Source organism: Anomaloglossus baeobatrachus, chromosome 5, assembly GCF_048569485.1.
Source record: "Anomaloglossus baeobatrachus isolate aAnoBae1 chromosome 5, aAnoBae1.hap1, whole genome shotgun sequence".
In the NCBI taxonomy this organism is placed as follows: domain Eukaryota; kingdom Metazoa; phylum Chordata; class Amphibia; order Anura; family Aromobatidae; genus Anomaloglossus; species Anomaloglossus baeobatrachus.
Genome location: NC_134357.1, coordinates 588,646,384 through 588,662,642, shown reverse-complemented (window position 1 = coordinate 588,662,642; position 16,259 = coordinate 588,646,384). Strand labels below are relative to the sequence as shown.

The window sequence follows — 16,259 nt, the reverse complement described above, 5'->3', positions numbered from 1 at the left end:
GAGGGTCATTACTACACAATTAAGGGGATGGGGGGCTCATATGTCTTTACAGGACTTCAAATGCTACAAAGGAGGGGGGGGTGTCTGGATCAAACTTTGCACCGGGGCCTATCGAACTCTAGTTACGCCACTGGGAGCAAGCACCTTACTATATCTCTCAGGTCTCATTTCAGGGCATTGTGTCCCACAGAATTGGGGAAAGATAAATACGGCTGCTCCCTCATTGTTAAAATTATACAGTATAATTGTCCTCCAAATGATGCAGACAAGTACACCGCAGGGGGCTGGTGCAATCCACAATCAGCAGACAAAAAGGGACTCTGACATCCTCACTTTTCTGTTGGTGCAGTCACTGTGTACATACATTACTGATCCTGAGTTACCTCCTGCATTATACTCCAGAGCTGCATTCGTTGCCTGTTCTTCCTCCCGTGTTAGTGTTCGGTCACAGCTCCACAGCCGGCGTCCGATTTTCTTGTTTCCATGGAAACTGTCCTGGGTAAGAACTTTCCATCATGAGTGGAAAACAGAATGCTGTAACTGGTTTCCTGTTCCATATTGCACTGGGAATCCCGCAGTGACGGCTCGGTATGTACCTGCCCCTGGGTCCTTACAGCCTTGGGACCCCTGTGTGGTTTTTGTGGAGGTACACGGGAGGCCCGCTTACAGGTATTGATCATCTACCATCATCTTACACCCTACTTCAAAAATGTGTCCAGTCCCCGTTACTTAACGAGGACCTGAAGTGGCCCTGTCTTGCTTTTATTTTCTTCCCGCTACTCCCCTGAATATTTCAGTTTTTGTTTTTTGAAAATCCGATATACGGTTCCAATGATATAAGCCTTTTAATCCCTCCTGAGTAATTATGCAAAGTAGGCTAAATACACACCCCCGAGGATCCTGTAAGCCACGCCTCCTGAATAATAAAAGAGCCAATATCTCTGGAACCGTATGGCGGATTTTCGAAAAACAAAAAACAAAATAATCTGCAGAGCATTGGGAATAAATTTAAACTAAAAACACCCCACTTTTGACCTAGCACCAGAATCTCCTTAAAGGGCCAGTTCAATAAAACCGATACCGATTCCTTCTGGTCATATATTATGTTCCAATAGAGCAACACAGCCTTTAAATCAGCTGATCCCTGGGTTGTGTGATATTCCGAACACCACTGAGATCACCTCTGATCTATTACACCCCTCCCCCCCACACAGACCGGACGCCATTTTAAGACATTTAATTTATTTTTTTGTATCTCTTTAAATATTGTTTCTTCCTTTTTATAAAACATCAAAAGTCACAAAACGCCCCCCAAAAAAATAAAAATTAAAAAAAACCAACATATTCACAGTCCAAACACATCTTTGGCATTTGGGCGATTTTTTTTTTCTCAATTTTTTTTTTCTTTTTTTTTTTTTAAACTCTGCAACTGTTCTGACATCTGGTACAAAATATTCAGTTTTACAGAAATAGAAGCGTATTTATATATATTTATATTTAGTCGTAGGTCATCATCACGGAAAAAAAAAAACAACTCAAAAATGTATTAAATAATGAAAAAAAAAAAAAAAAAAAAATTAAAAAAATCTCAAACATTCCTTTCTTCACACAAACCTGACATGTCGCGAGCGCGGAGCAGCCTTTGTTGTAGCGGGGGGAGTAATACGGGTGCCATGGAGGGTGTTGCAAAAATGAGCACACCCTCTAACTGGGGAGGGGTCCAATACTTAACGGGAGCACAAAATTCACAGAGTAAGAATTGACTGACTCATAAGCTCGGTGGCGGGGGGGGGGGGAATGACTAAAGCGCCACACAAACAGAAAAGGGTCATGCCTATAAAACAGGGCGACATCGCGGGATGTCTCGAGGGGTCGGGGGGGTGTTTTTTTTAAAAAATAAACTCGAAAGCAGCATCATAATCTGGAAACCAAAACTTCCTGACGTAAAAAAACGGCGTAAAGAACGTCCTGTCTCTTTCCAGCTTCCTCAGGGGAGGGGGAGGGATAGAAGCCCCGCCCCCGAGGATACTTCTATGGCTCGTTCTTAGGCTATCTTGCAGCTGTTCCTCGTGCAGTTCTTGGGGGGGCTCTGCGGCGGGCGGATGATCTTGGCTTTTTTCACGCTGTGCCTCTTGTTTAGGTTGGCGGTGAGCGAGTACGAGCGGCCGTGCATCATCCGCGCGTTCAGGCCGTTCGCCATGGAGAACGACTTCAGATGGCTTCGTAAGGCAACCGGGAGGGGAAGTTTGTCCACCAGGTGGACGGGGGTGCAGGACACGATGGCGCGGCAGCAGAGGTCTTGAAGACTCAGTACTGTGAGAAGAAACAAGGGGGGCAAGTTAAGATGGCGGCCCGGCTACCTCACCGTATTAATCGCGTCATTGGGGCCCTTAGGGGCTCGGCTGTGACTGTCCAGGTTTATTTTTCCCAGAAATCTGTGTGATGTTTACAGCTATTACAGGCGGTGACCAGCAGGTGGCAGTGGTGGCCCCTCTGATTACAGACCAGCTATTACAGGCGGTGGCTAGCAGGTGGCAGTGGTGGCCCCTCTGATTAGTCCCTAGCTATTACAGGCGGTGACCAGCAGGTGGCAGTGGTGGCTCATCTGATTACAGACCAGCTATTACAGGCGGTGACCAGAAGGTGGCAGTGGCGGCTCATCTGATTACAGACCAGCTATTACAGGCGGTGACCAGCAGGTGGCAGTGGAGGCCCCTGATTAGTCACCAGCTATTACAGGCGGTGACCAGCATGTGGCAGTGGTGGCCCCTCTGATTACTGACCAGCTTTTACAGGCAGTAACCAGCAGGTGGTCCCTCTGACTAGTCACCAGCTATTACAGGCGGTGGCCAGCAGGAGGCAGTGGTGGCCCCTCTGATTAGTCACCAGCTATTACAGGCGGTGACCAGCAGGTGGCAGTGGTGGCCCCTCTGATTAGTCACCAGCTATTACAGGCAGTAACCAGCAGGTGGCCCCTCTGATTAGTCACCAGCTATTACAGGCGGTGGCCAGCAGGTGGCAGTGGTGGCCCCTCTGATTAGTCACCAGCTATTACATGCGGTGGCCAGCAGGTGGCAGTGGTGGCCCATCTGATTAGTCACCAGCTATTTCAGGCGGTGGCCAGCAGGTGGCAGTGGTGGCTCATCTGATTACAGACCAGCTATTACAGGCGGTGACCAGAAGGTGGCAGTGGCGGCTCATCTGATTACAGACCAGCTATTACAGGCGGTGACCAGCAGGTGGCAGTGGAGGCCCCTGATTAGTCACCAGCTATTACAGGCGGTGACCAGCATGTGGCAGTGGTGGCCCCTCTGATTAGTCACCAGCTATTACAGGCGGTGACCAGCAGGTGGCAGTGGTGGCCCATCTGATTAGTCACCAGCTATTACAGGCGGTGACCAGCAGGTGGCAGTGGTGGCCCATCTGATTAGTCACCAGCTATTACAGGCGGTGACCAGCAGGTGGCAGTGGTGGCCCCTCTGATTAGTCACCAGCTATTACATGCGGTGGCCAGCAGGTGGCAGTGGTGGCCCATCTGATTAGTCACCAGCTATTACAGGCAGTGACCAGCAGGAGGCAGCCCCTCTGATTAGTCACCAGCTATTACAGGCGGTGGCCAGCAGGTGGCAGTGGTGGCCCCTCTGATTAGTCACCAGCTATTACAGGCGGTGGCCAGCAGGTGGCAGTGGTGGCCCCTCTGATTAGTCCTCAGCTATTACAGGCGGTGGCCAGCAGGTGGCAGTGGTGGCCCCTCTGATTAGTCCTCAGCTATTACAGGCGGTGGCCAGCAGGTGGCAGTGGTGGCCCCTCTGATTAGTCCTCAGCTATTACAGGCGGTGGCCAGCAGGTGGCAGTGGTGGCCCCTCTGATTAGTCCTCAGCTATTACAGGCGGTGGCCAGCAGGTGGCAGTGGTGGCCCATCTGATTAGTCACCAGCTATTATAGGCGGTGGCCAGCAGGTGGCAGTGGTGGCCCCTCTGATTAGTCACCAGCTATTACAGGCGGTGGCCAGCAGGTGGCAGTGGTGGCCCATCTGATTAGTCACCAGCTATTATAGGCGGTGGCCAGCAGGTGGCAGTGGTGGCCCCTCTGATTAGTCACCAGCTATTACAGGCGGTGACCAGCAGGTGGCAGTGGTGGCCCCTCTGATTAGTCACCAGCTATTACAGGCGGTGACCAGCAGGTGGCAGTGGTGGCCCCTCTGATTAGTCACCAGCTATTACAGGCGGTGACCAGCAGGTGGCAGTGGTGGCCCATCTGATTAGTCACCAGTTATTACAGGCGGTGGCCAGCAGGTGGCAGTGGTGGCCCATCTGATTAGTCACCAGTTATTACAGGCGGTGGCCCCTCATTTTTGATGGAGGCACCTTGTGCCTCAGTGGGAGGTGGTCAGAGCTGCTGATGGTGGGTTCGGGGGATGACGTACCCTTGTTGGGCCTCCACAGCCGGTCCATCCCGTGCCGCATCAGCACGATCCTCGCCAGCTCGGTGAAGGACTCGGTGATGTTGAAGTTGCAGAGCGGGCTCACCTCGAAGAAGGTCATCCCCAGCCGCTCCGCGTAGCACTGCGCCTGCTCCGTGGACACCTGACGCTTGAACGCCAAGTGTAGGCGGTTGCCCACCAGGATCTTCGGCACCCCAGGGGCATGCTGGGAATAAAAAGTAGGATTAATACAGCTTTCCCAGTATCCTGAGGAGACGGGGAAAGCTGGGTGATATTCATCAGAGGAGGAGACTGGGAAAGCTGGGTGACATTCATCAGATGAGAAGACTGGGAAAGCTGGGTGATATTCATCAGAGGAGGAGACTGGGAAAGCTGGGTGATATTCATCAGATGAGGAGACGGGGAAAGCTGGGTGACATTCATCAGATGAGACTGGGAAAGCTGAGTGACATTCATCAGATGAGACTGGGAAAGCTGGGTGACATTCATCAGATGAGACTGGGAAAGCTGAGTGACATTCATCAGATGAGGAGACTGGGAAAGCTGGGTGATATTCATCAGATGAGGAGACTGGGAAAGCTGGGTGATATTCATCAGATGAGGAGACTGGGAAAGCTGGGTGATATTCATCAGATGAGGAGACTGGGAAAGCTGGGTGATATTCATCAGATGAGACTGGGAAAGCTGGGTGATATTCATCAGATGAGGAGACTGGGAAAGCTGGGTGATATTCATCAGATGAGACTGGGAAAGCTGGGTGATATTCATCAGATGAGGAGACTGGGAAAGCTGAGTGATATTCATCAGATGAGGAGACTGGGAAAGCTGGGTGATATTCATCAGATGAGGAGACTGGGAAAGCTGGGTGATATTCATCAGATGAGACTGGGAAAGCTGGGTGATATTCATCAGATGAGGAGACTGGGAAAGCTGGGTGATATTCATCAGATGAGGAGACTGGGAAAGCTGGGTGATATTCATCAGATGAGGAGACTGGGAAAGCTGGGTGATATTCATCAGATGAGGAGACTGGGAAAGCTGGGTGATATTCATCAGATGAGGAGACTGGGAAAGCTGGGTGATATTCATCAGATGAGGAGACTGGGAAAGCTGGGTGATATTCATCAGATGAGGAGACTGGGAAAGCTGGGTGATATTCATCAGATGAGGAGACTGGGAAAGCTGGGTGATATTCATCAGATGAGGAGACTGGGAAAGCTGGGTGATATTCATCAGAGGAGGAGACTGGGAAAGCTGGGTGATATTCATCAGAGGAGGAGACTGGGAAAGCTGGGTGATATTCATCAGAGGAGGAGACTGGGAAAGCTGGGTGATATTCATCAGATGAGGAGACTGGGAAAGCTGGGTGATATTCATCAGATGAGGAGACTGGGAAAGCTGGGTGATATTCATCAGATGAGACTGGGAAAGCTGAGTGATATTCATCAGAGGAGGAGACTGGGAAAGCTGGGTGATATTCATCAGATGAGGAGACTGGGAAAGCTGGGTGACATTCATCAGATGAGACTGGGAAAGCTGGGTGATATTCATCAGATGAGGAGACTGGGAAAGCTGGGTGATATTTATAAGATGAGGAGACTGGGAAAGCTGGGTGATATTCATCAGATGAGGAGACTGGGAAAGCTGGGTGATATTCATCAGATGAGGAGACTGGGAAAGCTGGGTGATATTCATCAGATGAGGAGACTGGGAAAGCTGTGTGATATCAGATGAGAAGACTGGGAAAGCTGGGTGAGATTTATAAGATGAGGAGACTGGGAAAGCTGGGTGATATTCATCAAATGAGGAGACTGGGAAAGCTGGGTGATATTCATCAGATGAGGAGACTGGGAAAGCTGGGTGATATTCATCAGATGAGGAGACTGGGAAAGCTGGGTGATATTCATCAGATGAGGAGACTGGGAAAGCTGGGTGATATTCATCAGATGAGGAGACTGGGAAAGCTGGGTGATATTCATCAGAGGAGGAGACTGGGAAAGCTGGGTGATATTCATCAGAGGAGGAGACTGGGAAAGCTGGGTGATATTCATCAGAGGAGGAGACTGGGAAAGCTGGGTGATATTCATCAGATGAGGAGATTGGGAAAGCTGGGTGATATTCATCAGATGAGGAGACTGGGAAAGCTGGGTGATATTCATCAGATGAGACTGGGAAAGCTGAGTGATATTCATCAGAGGAGGAGACTGGGAAAGCTGGGTGATATTCATCAGATGAGGAGACTGGGAAAGCTGGGTGATATTCATCAGATGAGGAGACTGGGAAAGCTGGGTGACATTCATCAGATGAGACTGGGAAAGCTGGGTGATATTCATCAGATGAGGAGACTGGGAAAGCTGGGTGATATTCATCAGATGAGGAGACTGGGAAAGCTGGGTGATATTTATAGGATGAGGAGACTGGGAAAGCTGGGTGAGATTTATAAGATGAGGAGACTGGGAAAGCTGGGTGATATTCATCAAATGAGGAGACTGGGAAAGCTGAGTGACATTCATCAGATGAGGAGACTGGGAAAGCTGAGTGATATTTATAAGATGAGGAGACTGGGAAAGCTGGGTGATATTCATCAGATGAGGAGACTGGGAAAGCTGGGTGATATTTATAAGATGAGGAGACTGGGAAAGCTGGGTGAGATTTATAAGATGAGGAGACTGGGAAAGCTGGGTGATATTCATCAGATGAGGAGACTGGGAAAGCTGGGTGATATTTATAAGATGAGGAGACTGGGAAAGCTGGGTGAGATTTATAAGATGAGGAAACTGGGAAAGCTGGGTGATATTAGATGAGGAGACGGGGAAAGCTGGGTGATATTCATCAGATGAGAAGACTGGGAAAGCTGGGTGATATTCATCAGATGAGGAGACTGGGAAAGCTGGGTGATATTTATAAGATGAGGAGACTGGGAAAGATGGGTGATATTCATCAGATGAGGAGACTGGGAAAGCTGGGTGATATTCATCAGATAAGAAGACTGGGAAAGCTGGGTGATATTCATCAGATGAGAAGACTGGGAAAGCTGGGTGATATTTATAAGATGAGGAGACTGGGAAAGCTGGGTGAGATTTATAAGATGAGGAGACTGGGAAAGCTGAGTGACATTCATCAGATGAGGAGACTGGGAAAGCTGAGTGATATTCATCAGATGAGGAGACTGGGAAAGCTGGGTGATATTCATCAGATGAGGAGACTGGGAAAGCTGGGTGATATTCATCAGAGGAGGAGACTGGGAAAGCTGGGTGATATTCATCAGATGAGGAGACTGGGAAAGCTGGGTGATATTCATCAGATGAGGAGACTGGGAAAGCTGGGTGACACCAAACAGGTAAACCCAGCTTTCCCATTCTCCTCAATACCACATCCTCTCCTATTGGTAGATCTGCTGTTCAGGACTCTGGGAAAGCTGGGTGGAGGCCTGGTAACAGATCCCAATGTGCTCTCACAACCACAGCGCCCCTAGTGGTCGGTGCTGAAGCACCGGTGGATCTCACCTCGTCGATCTCCTTGATCCAGCGATCGATGCCGTCAAATGACCAGCGGTTTGTGATGTCATAGACCAGAATGACGCCCTGCGGGGAGAAGAGGGGGATGATGGGAGATCGGGGGTCTGTGCTCCGTCACCACCGCAGGAACGAGCGAGCGCCGACATCACCCGGCCCCAGGAACGAGCGAGCGCCGACATCACCCGGCCCCAGGAACGAAGCGAGCGCAGACATCACCCGGCCCCAGGAACGAGCGAGCGCAGACATCACCCGGCCCCAGGAATGAGCGAGCACCGACATCTCCCGGCCCCAGGAACGACGCGAGCGCAGACATCACCCGGCCCCAGGAACGAGCGAGAGCCGACATCACCCGGCCCCAGGAACGAGCGAGCGCAGACATCACCCGGCCCCAGGAACGAGCGAGCGCAGACATCACCCGGCCCCAGGAACGAGCGAACGCCGACATCACCCGGCCCCAGGAACGAGCGAGCTCCGACATCACCCGGCCCCAGGAACGAGCGGAGCGCCGACATCACCCGGCCCCAGGAACGAGCGAGCGCCGACATCACCCGGCCCCAGGAACGAGGCGAGCGCCGACATCACCCGGCCCCAGGAACGATGCGAGCGCCGACATCACCCGGCCCCAGGAACGGACGCGAACGCCGACATCACCCGGCCCCAGGAACGAGCGAACGCCGACATCACCCGGCCCCAGGAACGAGCGAGCTCCGACATCACCCGGCCCCAGGAACGAGCGAGCTCCGACATCACCCGGCCCCAGGAACGAGCCAGCGCCGACATCACCCGGCCCCAGGAACGAGCCAGCGCCGACATCACCCGGCCCCAGGAACGAGCCAGCGCCGACATCCCCCGACCCCAGGAACGAGCGAGCGCCGACATCACCCGGCCCCAGAACGAGCGAGCGCAGACATCCCCCGACCCCAGGAACGAGCGAGCGCAGACATCCCCCGACCCCAGGAACGAGCCAGCGCCGACATCACCCGGCCCCAGGAACGAGTGAGCGCAGACATCCCCCGACGCCAGGAACGAGCGAGCGCCAACATCACCAGGAACGAGCGAGCGCCGACATAACCCGGCCTTAGGAACGAGCGAGCGCCGACATCAGCGGCCCCAGGAACGAGCCAGCGCCGACATCACCCGGCCCCAGGAACGAGCGAGCGCAGACATCACCAGGAACGAATGAGCGCCGACATCACACAGTGAGCGCCCCGCTCTGCTGAACGTGGACCCCCACATGAACAGCAGAGATCTTTGCAGCACGGCAGGAAAGTGAACCTGAAAGGCGTCGTCATGTCCCGCTGCGATATTAGAGGTCCCACCATGCTCCCCTGGTGTCGTAGTAATGGGTAAGACCCCCATAAACACCGCTTATCACAGCCCGGCCCCCGGATCATGTGACCTCACCTGAGCCCCTCTGGAATACGAGCGAAAAATAGTGCAAAATCTTCCTTGTCCTGACGTGTCCCCTGCGGGAGAAGGCGAAGGGTTAATACATCAGCAGAAAGCCCCCCCCCCGCCCACCAGGACCGCACCCCGTGTCAGTCCACACTGCTCCCACACTTTATCTAGATGTCATCCCGCTCACAATCTCTGTTTGCTGTCAGTGAACAGACGTCACAGAGGCGGGAGCGCCCCCCGGTGGAGGGTGTATAGAGGGAGCGCCCCCCGGTGCAGGGTGTATAGAGGGAGCGCCCCCCGGTGAGGGTGTATAGAGGGAGCGCCCCCCGGTGGAGGGTGTATAGAGGGAGCGCCCCCCGGTGGAGGGTGTATAGAGGGAGCGCCCCCCGGTGGAGGGTGTATAGAGGGAGCGCCCCCCCGGTGGAGGGTGTATAGAGGGAGCGCCCCCCGGTGGAGGGTGTATAGAGGGAGCGCCCCCCGGTGGAGGGTGTATAGAGGGAGCGCCCCCCGGTGGAGGGTGTATAGAGGGAGCGCCCCCCCGGTGGAGGGTGTATAGAGGGAGCGCCCCCCGGTGGAGGGTGTATAGAGGGAGCGCCCCCCGGTGGAGGGTGTATAGAGGGAGCGCCCCCCGGTGGAGGGTGTATAGAGGGAGCGCCCCCCGGTGGAGGATGTATAGAGGGAGCGCCCCCCGGTGGAGGGTGTATAGAGGGAGCGCCCCCGGTGGAGGGTGTATAGAGGGAGCGCCCCCCGGTGGCGGCTGTATAGAGGGAGCGCCCCCCGGTGGAGGATGTATAGAGGACTCACCAGAGCTGCAGCTTTATGCGGCGTCCGTCCAGCAGGATGGTGGTGGTCTTGTAGTCGATGCCTGCGGGGGGAGACAGCGATTAGTGGAGTCTGTACAGGGAGGGACAGGACTGGAGACGCCGGATTAACGGAAATCCCGGATTATCAGGACAGACTCCAGCAGGTGAGCAACACCAGGAGGCCCCGACACTGGTGCGACTGTGGCTGGTGCGAGCAGCGGAGGACTGCGCCACCGCTCAGGAGCCATGTGTACACCGCTGCGGGGACCGGGGGAGGGAGAGAAGAACAGAGGAACCAGCAGAGGGAGGAGAACGGGGACCGGGGGGGGGGGGGCACGGTGTACATCGCCAGCAGGAAGGCAGTGAAGAGGCGTACGGAAAAGCGCGGGGACGGGGGAGAGGAGAGGAGAAGAAGAGCGGGGACGGGGGAGAGGAGAGGAGAAGAAGAGCGGGGACGGGGGAGAGGAGAGGAGAAGAAGAAGAGCGGGGACGGGGGAGAGGAGAGGAGAAGAAGAGCGGGGACGGGGGAGAGGAGAGGAGAGGAAGAGCGGGGACGGGGGAGAGGAGAGGAGGAGAAGTGCGGGGACGGGGAGAGGAGAGGAGGAGAAGTGCGGGGACGGGGGAGAGGAGAGGAGAAGAAGAGCGGGGACGGGGGAGAGGAGAGGAGAAGAAGAGCGGGGACGGGGGAGAGGAGAGGAGAAGAAGAGCGGGGACGGGGAGAGGAGAGGAGAAGAAGAGCGGGGACGGGGGAGAGGAGAGGAGAAGAAGAGCGGGGACGGGGGAGAGGAGAGGAGAAGAAGAGCGGGACGGGGGAGAGGAGAGGAGAAGAAGAGCGGGGACGGGGGAGAGGAGAGGAGAGGAGAAGTGCGGGGACGGGGGAGAGGAGAGGAGGAGAAGAGCGGGGACGGGGGAGAGGAGAGGAGAAGAAGAGCGGGGACGGGGGAGAGGAGAGGAGGAGAAGAGCGGGGACGGGGGAGAGGAGAGGAGAAGAAGAGCGGGGACGGGGGAGAGGAGAGGAGAAGAAGAGCGGGGACGGGGGAGAGGAGAGGAGAAGAAGAGCGGGACGGGGGAGAGGAGAGGAGAAGAAGAGCGGGGACGGGGGAGAGGAGAGGAGGAGAAGTGCGGGGACGGGGGAGAGGAGAGGAGGAGAAGTGCGGGGACGGGGAGAGGAGAGGGGAGAGAAGTGCGGGGACGGGGGAGAGGAGAGGAGGAGAAGAGCGGGGACGGGGGAGAGGAGAGGAGAAGAAGAGCGGGGACGGGGGAGAGGAGAGGAGGAGAAGTGCGGGGACGGGGGAGAGGAGAGGAGCGGGGACGGGGAGAGGAGAGGAGAAGTGCGGGGACGGGGAGAGGAGAGGAGAAGTGCGGGGACAAGAAAGAGGAGAGGAGAAGCACGGGGACAAGAAAGAGGAGAGGAGACGCGCTAGGACCGGAGAGGAGGGCAGAGATGCAGGGGGAGCTGAGAGACACTGATGGGGTCAGGGCTGTACACTTGCGGTTGCAGCCCCTCTGGAGAGTGGGGGGATCCCCCCCATCACAGCCCCCATCACTATGCAGAGGATTAGAGAGCTCCGGTGCACATAGTGCTGCTATACACACGTCACAGACGAGACCGTCAGAAGATCTGCACACGCCCGAATATAACACGCTGGATACAACTCAGAGCGCCACCATATACCGGATCAGAGTACAGAACGAGGGCGAGCGCCAATATACACAGGAGCGCCATAATATAGAGAGTGACGCGGTGTACAGTACACAACAAAGAGCGCCCCCGAGCGCGCTGTACAGTGAGGCACCGCACACAAGAGAGCGCCACCGAGCGTGCTGTACAGTGAGGCACCGCACACAAGAGAGCGCCACCGAGCGCGCTGTACAGTGAGGCACCGCACACAAGAGAGCGCCACCGAGCGTGCTGTACAGTGAGGCACCGCACACAAGAGAGCGCCACCGAGCGCGCTGTACAGTGAGGCACCACACACAAGAGAGCGCCACCGAGCGCGCTGTACAGTGAGGCACCGCACACAAGAGAGCGCCACCGAGCGTGCTGTACAGTGAGGCACCGCACACAAGAGAGCGCCACCGAGCGCGCTGTACAGTGAGGCACCGCACACAAGAGAGCACCACCGAGCGCGCTGTACAGTGAGGCACCGCACACAAGAGAGCACCACCGAGCGCGCTGTACAGTGAGGCACCACACACAAGAGAGCGCCACCGAGCGTGCTGTACAGTGAGGCACCGCACACAAGAGAGCGCCACCGAGCGCGCTGTACAGTGAGGCACCACACACAAGAGAGCGCCACCGAGCGTGCTGTACAGTGAGGCACCGCACACAAGAGAGCGCCACCGAGCGTGCTGTACAGTGAGGCACCGCACACAAGAGAGCGCCACCGAGCGCGCTGTACAGTGAGGCACCGCACACAAGAGAGCACCACCGAGCGCGCTGTACAGTGAGGCACCACACACAAGAGAGCGCCACCGAGCGTGCTGTACAGTGAGGCACCGCACACAAGAGAGCGCCACCGAGCGCGCTGTACAGTGAGGCACCACACACAAGAGAGCGCCACCGAGCGTGCTGTACAGTGAGGCACCGCACACAAGAGAGCGCCACCGAGCGTGCTGTACAGTGAGGCACCGCACACAAGAGAGCACCACAGAGCGCGCTGTACAGTGAGGCACCGCACACAAGAGAGCACCACCGAGCGCGCTGTACAGTGAGGCACCGCACACAAGAGAGCACCACCGAGCGCGCTGTACAGTGAGGCACCGCACACAAGAGAGCACCACCGAGCGCGCTGTACAGTGAGGCACCGCACACAAGAGAGCACCACCGAGCGCGCTGTACAGTGAGGCACCACACACGAGAGAGCACCACCGAGCGCGCTGCACAGTGAGGCACCACACACGAGAGCACCACCGAGCGTGCTGTACAGTGAGGCACCACACACGAGAGAGCACCACCGAGCGTGCTGTACAGTGAGGCACCACACACAAGAGAGCACCACCGAGCGTGCTGTACAGTGAGGCACCACACACGAGAGAGCACCACCGAGCGTGCTGTACAGTGAGGCACCACACACGAGAGAGCACCACCGAGCGTGCTGTACAGTGAGGCACCACACACGAGAGAGCACCACCGAGCGCGCTGTACAGTGAGGCACCACACACGAGAGAGCACCACCGAGCGCGCTGTACAGTGAGGCACCACACACGAGAGAGCACCACCGAGCGCGCTGTACAGTGAGGCACCACACACGAGAGAGCACCACCGAGCGCGCTGTACAGTGAGGCACCGCACACGAGAGAGCACCACCGAGCGTGCTGTACAGTGAGGAACCGCACACGAGAGAGCACCACCGAGCGCGCTGTACAGTGAGGCACCACACACGAGAGAGCACCACCGAGCGTGCTGTACAGTGAGGCACCGCACACAAGAGAGCACCACCGAGCGTGCTGTACAGTGAGGCACCGCACACAAGAGAGCACCACCGAGCGTGCTGTACAGTGAGGCACCACGAACGAGAGAGCACCACCAAGCGTGCTGTACAGTGAGGCACCGCACACACGAGAGCGCCACCGAGCGCGCTGTACAGTGAGGCACCGCACACAAGAGAGCACCACCGAGCGCGCTGCACAGTGAGGCACCACACACAAGAGAGCACCACCGAGCGTGCTGTACAGTGAGGCACCGCACACAAGAAAGCACGCCACTGTACCCCCTCAGGAAAAGAGAGCGCAGCCCCGCACACCCCAGTATGAAGAGAGCGCCGCACCGCACACCCCAGTATGAAAAGAGAGCGCAGCCCCGCACACCCCAGTATGAAGAGAGCGCAGCCCCGCACACCCCAGTATGAAGAGAGCGCAGCACTGCACACCCCAGTATGAAAAGAGCGCAGCCCCGCACACCCCAGTATGAAAAGAGAGCGCAGCACTGCACACCCCAGTATGAAAAGAGAGCGCAGCACCGCACACCCCAGTACGAAGAGAGCGCAGCACCGCACACCCCAGTATGAAGAGAGCACAGCACCGCACACCCCAGTATGAAGAGAGCGCAGCACTGCACACCCCAGTATGAAAAGAGAGCGCAGCACCGCACACCCCAGTATGAAAAGAGAGCGCAGCACCGCACACCCCAGTATGAAAAGAGAGCGCAGCACCGCACACCCCAGTATGAAAAGAGAGCGCAGCACTGCACACCCCAGACTTCCCAGAACCATCCAGGCTGAGGTCCCGGGATCCTCCAGAGTCGTCTCCCGGGATCGAGCGATCACCGCTACGCAGAGCACTGACGACTTGCACCAGTTGCAGTACCGCTGTCCACCACTGGGGGAGACGTGTGCACCCTGACAGCAGGGAGTACAGCAGCGTGTCTGTCCCTTTAAATCAGAGTGCAGCTTTGGTTGTGACTGGAGCAGATGAGCTGGTTATTATATCTGGATCTCCAGGGGGGGATGGGGCCACCATTAACCCCTGAATTACAGGAATGCATGTCGTTACACCGTCCCCCGCCCCAGCACCGGGCGTATTTTCCATTTTTGGGTCCTTTTTTCCTTCTCCCGCAGCGCTCACATCCCCCTCAGGTCCGCGTCCTCGCTGCTGTCATCGTTTCCCGGGGGTCTTGTTAGTTATTCAGGGAGCGGTGTGTAAGAAGCCGGACATGAGCGGAATAATTCAGCGCCGGGGCCTCCACCGAACAAACGCTGCAGTGTCTCCTGAAATCCAGGGACACCGGCCCTTTAAATGTGTGTAGGGGGGGGCGGTGTCACGGGATCATGAAGTCAAAGGGGAGGAGCTTACTTAATATACACTTGTGGAGTCTGTAACCATGGAAACGCATAGATCTGCATTGGAGCTGCATACAAGAAAAAGGAAGGCGGTGTGACAACCCTCACTGACAACCTGCGGATGCCTCGGCTCATGGCCGCCATCACGTCTTCCCTGACGCAGCCGGGAGGCTCATGAAATATTCACCGTCTGCCTCGTTCACTTATCTATTATTTACCACCAGAGCTGCGCTCACTCAGGTCCGCGGCTCAGCTGCCGCCATCGCTCACCGGGGGGCGCCGCCGAGACACTGCTGCCATGTATTCTCAGCTCTCCTTAAAGGGATACTCCATCGGGGGCAGTACTGGTTAGCAGACGAGCCCTGGGGAGCTAGGAACAGATGATAGAGGCCATTTTTGTTGTCGCCTAGCAACAAGAAAAAGGGATTCCCGTCACTATGGAATCCTGAATGAGAGCGGCCATATTGATTTCCCCCTATTTATTTTTAGGAGCGATGGTTACTGGTGACCATTTGCCGAGCACATTCCTCCCCAGTAATGAAAACACTCTCATTCCTCACACATTCCTCCAGACGAGGGGGGGGACATTTATTCGGGATCTGGAGGCGCCCACGTGCCTCCATTTTGTTTTTCTAGTCACAAATGGAGGAGATAAGTTGCCCCTAGCAACCAATCAGATGAGCCCTTTCATTTTCTAACTCAGACTTGGAAAATGAAAGTTGGAATCGGATTGGTTCCTTTGGGTAGCCAAGCAAGAAGAGAAATGCCCTAGCAACCAATCAAATGAGTTCTTTCATTCCCTAGCTAAAAATTGATTCTCTCCAGCAGCCAATCATATAATTCCTTTTATCATGGGGCAACTAAATAGATCATCCCTCTTATTGTCTAAAACTGAGAAAATGGAAGCTGAAATCTGATTGGTTGCTGTGGAGAACCAATTTATCCCTTTAGAGCAACCAATCAGATGATCCCTTTCATTTTCTAACTTAGACTGGGAAAATGGAAGCTGGAATGGGATTGGTTGTTGTGGAGAACCAATTAATCCCTTGTTATTGCTAAGGGCAACCAATCAGATGATCCCTTTCATTTTCTATTTGAGACTGGGAAAATTAAAGTTGGAATCTGATTGGTTGCTAAGGGCATCTCTTCTTTCTTGGCTACCCAAAGTAACCAATCAAATAAGTTCATTTCTAGCTAAGATCCGATTGGTTGCTGGAGAGTAACAAATTAATCTCTTTTGTCACTGGCAACCAATCAGATCATCCCTCTTATTGTCTAAAACTGAGAAAATTGAAGCTGAAATCTGATTAGTTGC

At 55.3% G+C, this 16,259-nt stretch overlaps 1 protein-coding gene across 1 annotated transcript in view; it reads right to left on the bottom strand.

Annotated features, from left to right (window-relative positions):
* Positions 1 to 1,225: 1,225 nt before the first annotated feature.
* RAB40B (RAB40B, member RAS oncogene family) overlaps positions 1,226 to 16,259 on the bottom strand; it is a 28,364-nt gene continuing 13,330 nt past the window's right edge. The window contains exons 3-7 of the mRNA XM_075351446.1: positions 10,166 to 10,225; positions 9,367 to 9,428; positions 7,951 to 8,028; positions 4,427 to 4,649; positions 1,226 to 2,313 (exon numbers count right to left, since the gene is read on the bottom strand). Of these exons, the coding sequence (XP_075207561.1) occupies positions 2,045 to 2,313; positions 4,427 to 4,649; positions 7,951 to 8,028; positions 9,367 to 9,428; positions 10,166 to 10,225 (692 nt within the window). The 3' untranslated portion in view covers positions 1,226 to 2,044. The remainder of the gene's footprint in view (positions 2,314 to 4,426; positions 4,650 to 7,950; positions 8,029 to 9,366; positions 9,429 to 10,165; positions 10,226 to 16,259) is intronic.